Genomic DNA, 10,715 nt, shown 5'->3' with positions numbered 1-10,715 from the left:
GAGAGAGAGAGAGAGAGAGAGAGAGAGAGAGAGAGAGAGAGAGAGAGGTTTCCAGGCTTCTCACGTCAAAAATATCCAGTTCCTTCTTAATAGGTGTTTTAGACACTGGTGTTTTCCAACAATGTTTACAGCAAGAAAGGAAATATTTGTGGGGGGGGGGGGGGAGGCCACAATTTCAAATATTTGCCATAGCTCCAGAGAATAGAGAAAAGGAAAAGGCTGGGTGGGGGTGCAAAGGAGAAAGCTTCCTATTTTGGTCCAAACATTCACATCCTATGGGAAATACACCTTTATGCTCTCCTAGTTTCCAGCAATGAGTCCATAGCATTCTCCTTGCTGTACATCTCCTCAAGGCCTCTAGAGAATGTTCACAAGATCTATTGTTTCAGCTCTTCCATAATTGTGTATAAAAAGCACCACAAAGCTGTGAATGCATCCCAGTACCCAACTATGTGAATTATTTTAAAAAGACGCTTATTCTTTCGATTAGATTTGACACAATGGTACAAAATAATCCCAGCAGGTGCTTTCGAAAGACTAAATCCACTAGAGGATAGGATTTAAAAGGGAGAAGAAAGACACCGGAAAACTTTCTATTACGCAGTTTAAAAAAAAATCCCACCAAGCAATATTTAGCTTTGGATCAGGATATGGGACTGAAATTGGTTGAGTTCCCTTGGGCCACAGGGAACACTGGCAGACCTATCTCTCTGAATGCAGACATTGGCGATGATATTAAAGTTGCTCTGACCCAACTCTGTGACCTGGCTGGGTTAATGATTTCTTTCCCCCTAATCATGTTTCTGTGAAGGAGTTTTCATCATTCTAAAAAGGTTCTGCACTCCTCATGGCCAAAAGCCTACTTTATTCAGACCCAAGGTTTGGCAGGATCTTTTTCCCATTCACCATGGAGGAGTTGAATTGCTAACAGAGCAAGGCCTCCTGGACAACAAAGGTCTTGCTGCTTTTACTTACACCCTAGGTGGTTGAGTTCTGATGACAGTGGCTGCTTCTGTCTGACTTATTTGCAATGCCCCCCACACTTTTTGTTTGCATCAAACGTTGTCACAGCAGCAGCACAGAGAGCAGAGGCTCATTTACAGTGCCTCATTTATAATTCCACCACCTAGTCTTGTAATTATACCGTGAAAGACAGACAGAGGTCAGAGAGGCAGGATCACATTTGGGAAGGGAATAAATACCCCTCTCTGTGAACTCTTTTAGTCTCCATCTTGTTCCATTTACAGCCAGATATTAACTTTTCCTCTGGAACTCCAAACCGACAGACTGTTTCTTCTAAACACAGCTTCCTTTTTCTAAGACTGATGGCCATAGATTAACAACCAGATTATTTCTGCCTATCCACAAAGCAGCATTCAGGTAGCATAAAAACCTTGTTACAGAAATACAGTTACTTATCTGTCTCTCCACAAACCACTTGTATCAGATAACATTCCATTTAAAGTCCTGGCCTTAATTTCTAGTACTAGAATTGATCCCTTAAGAACATGAGAAAATCAACAGTTTTCTGTTCTTTAAAATAGGGAGTGGATATGAGGATTATATGCGTAAAAGTATAAACAAAAGTTCACGTAAACCCCACTTTCCCTGTAAACAGAAATTGAAATAAACTTCTAGGCCCAAGATAGGGCCACTCAGTCCCCAAACACCAACTCTGGGATTTATCTTTATTTCCTTGTTCCTTATTCATTTTCTATCTTTCTCTTTCTTGTTCCTTATTCTTTGAAACAATTCTAAGAATTCTAATTAATTCTAATTTAAGCCCATCCTACAAAAGTTCCCTGTCTTCCATCCCATTTTGCACTTCTCTGGACTCTTGAAAGTGGAGACTGCCCACTTCATGAATTGCTAAAGAAAGTTGATCCGTATCACCTAAATTGCTTTCTTAAATCCTTTTAACGAGAGGCACATGTTGGGTTCAGCATCAATCAAACAAAATATTCAGATAATAAGATAATTCAAAATGAAAAGAGGGAGAGAAATGGAGAAATCGATCAGCTCTCAAAAGCCTACAGAAGTGGAGAAGGTTTGCTCTACATGAAGCAGGTGACCTGAATATTTGGTGCTGGTAGTGGGAGAGTGAGTTGGGTAGAAGAGTATTTTAAGATTCCGTGGGAACAGATGCATGGTAGTCACAGGCAAAAGAAACTTCATTCAATAGAATTAATCAAATCTCCCTTGTGACTATCTCCACATTCCACATTCCTGAGTGCATATTGCTGGGCTCCCAACACTTGGCTCTAGCTGAAAGCTTCTATCACTTCCCCACTTCACTCTGGTCTCCGGGTGCCCTTCCCAGTAGCTTGGCTGCTGCCCCAGGGTACCAGAGCTTTGATCCAAGCTGAAAGGCCATAGAATAGTTGATTCTGCTACGAACCCTGTGATCACAACTCTGTTCTCTCTGCCCAGCATCACATTGTGCTTTGGACAAAAATAAAAAGATTTCAAACATACTGTGTGATTCAAGATTAACACACACAATGGCTATAAGAATATTTCTTGAATATACAAATATTTTACACTATACTACTTAGAGCTACAATCTTTGAATGTCTTTCAAAAGCTAGGTTAAAGTTTTTTTTTTAAGTTCCTGTACCCTCCTGATTTTCCTCTAATGCTATATTTTCATAATTCATTGAGATTTATATGGTAAACATTCCATTTATTTTGAAATACATCTTTATATTCCATGCACTAGCTGGAAGGTACGAATCTAAACAGTAAAGGAATGAAAGTACATTTTATTTGCATTTGTAATGCAGTTACATAATTTTTGAGCTAGTGTGGTTTCCTGATACTATTTTTATGTTTACAGAACACTCTCATAGCTAAAATTGTACAACTAGTAGCTCCAAAAATAATAATGAGATTTTGCCACTAATTATGCCAAAACTGTGAAATGTAATTTTACTGCAAAGATTTTGATGCTTAAGCAATACTTTGCTACCTGGTGGGCTTTCTCGTAATAGTCACTTCAACTGAAACTTACATCGATAAAATTTAATTAGAGAAAAATCCCATTCTTATCCATGAGTATTGTTATTCAAGTTATTGAATAAAGTAAGGCATAAATTAGAAACAAAGTTCTAATGCTTCAACCAGAATGGTTATCACAGTTGGAAAGCACAAAGGCAATGTACCCATGGCAGAGTGATTTTAATCATTTTTGCTGCATACTTTATTTTTCAAATGTGGAGGAAATTTTAAGGAATTTGTAAGAACCAGTAAAACGTAGATTATCTACTATGCCTGATTTCATTATCTTAGTTTTCCTACCCTGCCTTTAGAGTACCATTTTACCTCCTGGGTACATCTTACTTATTTCTGTATCTGAATTATTTCATTCTCATGGGAAAGCAGAGAAAAATCAATTAATCACTATTCACAAACAACCTTGGAGCTTCAGCTGAAAGGCCTTTTGACAAGCAAAGAACTCATCTCTAATTTCCCGTGGCACTGTTATGTCCTCACTGATACAGACTTCTAAGTGATGTGTATTGGTTCTTAATGTCAGCAAGCCCTCTTGCTCATAGACCCCAGCAGTTAAAACCGGAAATAGATAAGACCATTTAACTCAGGCTCTAACTAAAACCCATTGTGCTTATTTCTTATCGCACTTTCTTGAGGCATTGACAAAGACATTTTGCAATGACCAGAACATTCTAACCACCAAACCAGAAAAGCCCTGATAGCAACGGAATGCCTAGAAGACCACACCCCACACATCCCCGTCCCTACCCATGATCATGGACTGAAAACATACCCACTGTCCGCTCTTTTGCACAGATGCTCCAACCTCTCCCTATAAAATTCTGGGTGTCCTTCTTACCGGTGGAGAGGTGGGTTGTTAACGCTTGAGCTTGTCACCTCCCCCCGCTGCCAGCACCCAAAACAGATTTCTCTCTTCCTCTTTTCCAAACCCTCATTGCATTTGGCTTCTCTTGTGACACGTTTATCCAAGTTTGTTCAGCAACAGTGTTGGCAAGCTCAGCCCAGAAGGTGTACTTTCAATTTGTCCAGCCCCCTCAGGAGTCACCAGGATGGAGTAGTTGGTCTTGGCAACATGCACCAGGGCTCACCCATTTGTTTCCTGACTTAATGGCTGTGATAGATCTTTCAGTAACATTAAGGCCCACATTTGTTTGTTTTTTTACAACACCAGGCTAAATCTAATAGTCACCTTGACTGAAAAACTCAGTTATGTTTACGTTAAGTCATATGCACAGTAATTGCCCTGGTGGAGGAAGCCACACCATCTTTCTCACTTTAAGAAAAAGTAGATTGTGCTGGATTGTGGTTATTCACACTGTCTAGCACCTTGCTTGGCACTTAGCCAAACTACTTGAAGGAATTAATGAACCATACAAACCACCAGATCTAGAGATGTCAACTTACCAGCCAGCGTATGCATACATCCCATAATAAAAAGCCAGTGGCAACCCCATGATACTTGCATCTCTTCCTGAAAAGGCATCTTGAAAGTGTTGTGTTTGCCCTGCAATGAGAATAGAAAGATTTTAGGACTTTTCAAAGAATAAGCCATAAACATGGGGAAGGAAATGGGAGGGTTGGGGATGAACTATGCTGTTCCAGGTCCAGATATCTCACTCCCTGCTCATTGCCAGATTTATCTATTAATACTTTATCCATTCTAGAGAAGGAGGCCCAAAAAGTATATGGATCACCACTAACACTAACTACTTCACATTTCTTTTCTAATAAAATTATAGCAAAGAGGAAAATAGCATTTAAAAACCATTTCCTTGTTTGAGTGTGCCTCTGCTCTTTTAGAGTTTGAGCATGAAAGAAGACTAAAGAATACTCTGTAAGCTATAGTCCATAGGAGTATAGTAGAATTCTTTTAAATGAAGATAATGTAAAGCTTGTGTTGGGAAGCTAGAATTTCCTCTACCCTTCCATATCCTTCTTGCTGGACTAAAACTTAAACTGACATGAGGCAGATTAACAGGAGAAAATCAAATTTAGTAAACGTACGTATGGGGAACCTCCACAGACACGGAGATTCCAAAGACAGTGAGACAATATGACACTTAGATGAGCTAAGAAAAGGGGTAGCATTCTGAGGATACAAAGGGAGAGAGACATTTGAAGGAAGGTAAAAGGAGATGTTTGGAAAACAAAAGTTGCCCTGTTATGCAGATGAGTCTCTTAAGTAAAAAAGAATCTCTGTTAATAGCTCTCTTCCTGGTATAAGCAGGTAGCTGAGGGGGATGGGGTAAAAAGTGTTTCCTGAATCTACTGGGTTTGGATTGTTCTTAAAATAATGTTCATGCCAAAGTGTCTCATCTTGCTGGCAGACTGCTCTGTCTTCTATACTTGGAAAGAAATATCGACAGGTCTACTCTCAATGAGGAGGTAGCAAAAAAACCCAAGAACCACCTTCTCATATCATTTAACTTTCTTTCTTCTTTCTGTTTTCAACCTGTAATCTATTAGGCATCCACCATTGTTGGTAAACCCTGTGGGCCCAATCTGGCCTTTCAAAGCTTCCGTGTTAAATAAAATTTTATTGGAGCACAGCTAGGCCTACTTGTTTGTGTATTAGGATTGATATTACCAGTCTATGGCTGATTTTACCCTGCAACAACAGAATTGGGTAGTCGTGACACAGACTGTATAGCATGTAAAGTTGAAAATATTTACTGTCTGGCCTTTATGGAGAAAGTCCACTAATACTACGTCTTAGAGAATGACGTAGTTTCCTTTTACAAACACTGAAAAGGAATTATACTAAATTTTAAAATGGATAGATTTTTAACAAATTATGCATCAACATGTGGATTGAATGCTTTAATTCTTAACATTTTTCCCTACTTCATGAATGATACTGGGCCTTTTTCGTGTGTATCTTTGGATAACTACCAAGAAAAACCCTACCAAAAGTCAGATTTATTCAGCCAATATTCAAAGTTAAATACAAAAAAAGTCTCTTCCCCAAAGAAAATAGCAAATGAGATCACCCAAAGGGGAAATGTGACTTTGTTTCAAAATTGGTCTTCACTTAAGTAAATAAAAGGAGGATGGAAGTTGGATGATGTATGTGATTACGACCCTCTCTTCACTCAAATCTCAATTCTTACCTGGGTTGCCCAGACAACAATATATATTAATATAATAAGTATGAGATTTGAGACTAAAAATGGAGAAAGTTGAATTGTGTGCTAAATAATTTTTCCCTCAAAGTGTCCAGTTCCAAAATATAGTTCATTTAAAAAAAAATGACACAGTGAATTTAGAAATGCCTCATAGAAGGGAAATATAAATACTGGGGCTCAGATAAAAATATCTATTGAATATTCTTTTATCATGACCTATTGTCTCCTTGGCCAAAAGAGATAATATTCTAAGAGTACAGTACTGAATAATCAAGAAGAGAAACTAAACTTTGTTAAAGACCAGGTCCTAAAGCATAAATCCTAAAAAATATCATTTTTAAAATACTACAAAAGACAGGTTTTTCTAAATTCAGGAATATTTTGGCTGCATAACAGAGGTCTCAGGAATATGAAAATCATAACATTCAAAGGAAAGTTTACCAAATCCTCATAAATAAATATAGACCACACAAATATTTTCAAGATCTTGTTAGAGTGGAAATAAGTGCATAATCTGTATCGATAAAGCTTTTCTCTTCCTGGAGTTTCAAATTAATGTGAAAAATATGTGATTAAGTTAGAAAGAAAATCAACATTTTGTAGTAATAGAGTAAATACACCTGCTAAAAATGATCTCCAAAATATTAAAATTTACTTTAAATGTAGTAATATTCTTATGGTATTTCTCTACTAGGTGAACTAGAAGAGGAAGCCTGTTCACATTAAGCACCCATAGCATAAGTACTAATTAAAAGATTTCAAGTGTCAAAAACGATCCAAAAAATACACTCTGATCTCTGCTCTTAAGGAATTTGCAATAAAATAACCTTTGGAATACCTCACTTCATACATATATCAATAGGTGGAAAAAAAAAATGACTACAGTCTTATATTACACCAAAAAGAAAAAAAAGATCTTAGTTTTAAAGGATAGTACATCATCTTTTGGAACCTAAACTAGAACTAAAGTAGGGTCAACAACTCAGAGTCTCTGCACTTTCCACAAATGGAAGAAACCCCTTACAGAAGACTAACGAGTTAGCCCAGAAAAAGAAAGCAGCAACAAAACAGATTATTTTCTCTGCATTTCTAATTGATCAGATAAAATGAGCAGGCTAGCTCTATGGGGACCAATGTGAATTGGGAAAGCAAGCTCATGTCTTCTCTTTCTTTAGTGTAAACCATGGCATTAAAATCTGTATCGTATCTCCTCTGAGTTGGCTGAAGTTGATGGATTTGATGCAAACATTGAGCCAGGACAGTTCCAAGATCTTCTATTCATAAATGGACAATTAGCAGCTCCTAATTATTGTTAATGTAACAATAAAAATTAAGTTTTACAACTTTTTTTGTCAGATAATATTTGGTTTTTAGGAATGCTAGTCCCATATCTGACTCCCTTTCTGTCAAGACTCTATTCTCAAGATAAAAGCAGTAATAGCCATAGAGTAAGAGAATTATTGGTCATCTTTCATCATTTTCCAGATATCCTTTCTTCTCTAGTCTTTATTACTATCATTGAACTATTTTAAAGTAAAACTAAGAGGATATAGGTATCTGTAGTTAAAACTAATTGCAATTTTTTTTTTCCACTTTGAGTTTCACTCCAAAGAGTTTATAGATGGAGAGAATTCACTAATGCCTTATTTTGTTGCTTGGCCCAGTCTTAATCTTCTTGTTGCCATTCAGCTGTAAATACCAACACACCCCAATGCAACCGTCTTTCAAATCAATTAGATGACAGTATAGAGTCTAAGTTCCACAAGCAGAGACTAATTAAGGGATTCTGCTAGTACAAGCAAAAGTTAGGGCTAGAAGAGATCAAAAGCAGATACGTATTTTAAAAAGCATTTACTTTCCAGTCCATACCTTTAATTAGCTGCATAACTCCAGGGACTATAATTATCAGAATTGCTGTGAGCTTGCAAAAGGTTAGGAAAATCTGGATCCGGGCACTCCAGCTGACACTCATGCTGTTTAGGACCATCACTACAGCTGCAAACAAATAAATGAAAGTTACAAAAGGTGAATTCTCATTGGCATGAAGACATGAAGACCTCGCTATTCAAAGTGCCATCCATTAATCAGCAAAGTTGGCATTACCTAGAGGCATTTTGGAAGTGTGAAATCTCAGGCACTGCCCCTGACCTAATAGATACCTTTCAACAAGATCTCTAGGTGGTTTTTATGCACATTGAAGTTTGAGATGCTCGAATAAAACCAATGGACAGTAAAAATTTATCTCATTTTTTGTATATGTCAATAAGATTGGGCATATATTATAGTTTCCTAAAAATCAGATAAAAGTATCTTCTAACAAAACCCTGAAGTCATCACAATATTCAATCAAATTGCTGAATATGACTTTCTAGCTTGGTAGGTCAGACAACTATTTCCTCCTGTGATGACGTTACCCATATGCACCTGCCAGTATGGAACCACTCAAGAAGGGATGAGATGTCAAGAAGTTGGCTACAACTCTATTCTTCACTCTCAAAACTAGTCCTATCTAGCACTCTTTGGTTTTCCTCTCCAGTTTCCAATCAGCACATGAACGACTGACTTTCAACCTTCCTTAAAAATATAGGCTTCCAAAATGTGTTTGGGGACTTGGAAAAAAAAAGTTGTAAGTTAATGAGTCCAAAAGAGTTCCCAGTCTAGGACACACCTTGGGTGTAAAGCCAGCAGAATTTCCCTTTCTTACTGATGCTGTCTAGTTTCCTGAGTAGCACTCAACTATCCACTTTTCCCATGTGGTAGACCATGAGAATCTGGAGACTAGAACAAGTATATTTGATCTGTATTGCTTGTGTTCAACTCTATACTTGACCCAGAAAGATAATCAACACAGTTTTATTGAATAAATGATTGAGTTGGATCCTTAGTTAAAAAAGAAAAAAGAAAAAAAAACTACCTTCAGGCAAGAATGCATGAAATGAATGACGATACTCTAAGACTCTGCCTCCTATCCTCTGCTGGAGTAACTTCTAGAGGTTCTTCTAGACCATGGAATTCAACTTTATGCTCTTTCTGATAGTTAATATTCAGTGTTAACCACCCCTCCAAAGCTGTTTCATACCTGATATTTGCAGTTATTATCATTAAGCTTTATTTTTAAAAAGGTGTATCCCTCCTAAGCAAATAACACAAATGTATGAATATACTTCTCAGGGGATAAAACAAAACACAGGATTTTTATAATTCAAGTTGCAATCGGAAGTATTCATATTCTACAGTAATCGGTTATCTCCATAGTTTCCACTGCTTCATATAATCACTAGCTCATTTCAGAATTTTAGAATCAGTGAAATGTTATCGACATACAACATATACAGTAATGGCAAAAATTTAAAAATAACCTAGACTCCTAAAGGAAGACTAAAGTACACTTTTTTTAATGATTTGTTATGTAACCATTTAAAATCATGATGCAGTTAAATATGTATTGCACGAAAGGATATTCATGATATATTTCTGACCAATACAGCAAGTTACAGAGAGAAGGATGGATGGATGGATGGGTGGATGGATGGATGGTTGGATGAATGGAGACATAAAGGCAGAGAGATATAAAGGTGGGGAGGGGAATCTGAAACAGTGTTTACCAAAACATTAACAGAAGGTATTTATAGATGATGGAATAGCCAGTAATTTTCAATTTGTATTTCTTTTTCTACATTTAATAATTTTTATAATGGACCTGCAGCTTTTTAAAGTGAAAATCAATAAAGCAATTTTCATTTTTGAAAAATCTCAAAGATGAGAAAATAAGGGATCAGGAGATCCCACACAAAGTTAAACAGGAGACTACTAATGAAGAAATGTCTCAAAGGAGTAATGATAAGAATGATCAGGAAGGCTGGAACCCCATATAGGATCCATGTGAGGCTAAGGGAAATATTTTACCTATGTTTGAAGCTAAAAACATGAAGAAAAGCAGGTCCATTGTTAATGGCAGAGTGCATTACTTTGTCAGAGGAAGGATAAAAAATAAAATTATTTTTCTTTCTCCAACATAAAGCACTTATATGTTGGAAATAATTTAATGCAGCTCTGTTCCCCACTTCATCATCCACTTATCCCTTTCTTTTTTTCTATACAAATGACTGTGATAAATGAGTCATCATATGAAGAGCATTATTTAGTTAAAGGGACAACACTGACCTAAAAAAAAACTGGACTCATGTTCCTACCACCAACAAAAGAGCACTGCTTTCTTTTAAATAGAGCTCCTAAAACCTGAAACACTATTTCTGAAAGTACTCCACAATAGAAAAGAGTCGTATATAGGGGAAAAAGTACAAAGGAAAGAGAAAGAGAAAGAGGGGAAGAGAAGGCAAGGGAAGGCAAGGGAAGGGAAGGCAAGGGAAGGGAAGGGAAGGGAAGGGAAGGGAAGGGAAGGGAAGGGAAGGGAAGGGAAGGGAAAGGAAGGGAAGGCAAGGGAAGGGAAGGCAAGGGAAGGGAAGGCAAGGGAAGGGAAGGCAAGGGAGGGAAGGCAAGGGAAGGGAAGGGAAGGGAAGGCAAGGGAAGGCAAGGGAAGGCAAGGGAAGGCAAGGGAAGGCAAGGGAAGGCAAGGGA

The 10,715-nt window shown here is 37.4% G+C and overlaps 1 protein-coding gene across 1 annotated transcript in view; it reads right to left on the bottom strand.

Moving 5' to 3' along the window:
* The window catches only part of SLC7A11 (solute carrier family 7 member 11), an 83,690-nt gene that overhangs the window by 57,195 nt on the left and 15,780 nt on the right, over positions 1-10,715 (bottom strand). The window contains exons 4-5 of the mRNA XM_040473881.1: positions 8,007-8,132; positions 4,417-4,516 (exon numbers count right to left, since the gene is read on the bottom strand). Of these exons, the coding sequence (XP_040329815.1) occupies positions 4,417-4,516; positions 8,007-8,132 (226 nt within the window). The remainder of the gene's footprint in view (positions 1-4,416; positions 4,517-8,006; positions 8,133-10,715) is intronic.

The sequence above is a fragment of the Herpailurus yagouaroundi genome, unplaced genomic scaffold (genome assembly GCF_014898765.1).
Source record: "Herpailurus yagouaroundi ecotype Mexico unplaced genomic scaffold, PumYag 28, whole genome shotgun sequence".
NCBI lineage: Eukaryota > Metazoa > Chordata > Mammalia > Carnivora > Felidae > Herpailurus > Herpailurus yagouaroundi.
The sequence above is the reverse complement of the archived record's forward strand: the minus strand, read 5'-3'. Positions and strand labels throughout refer to the sequence as shown.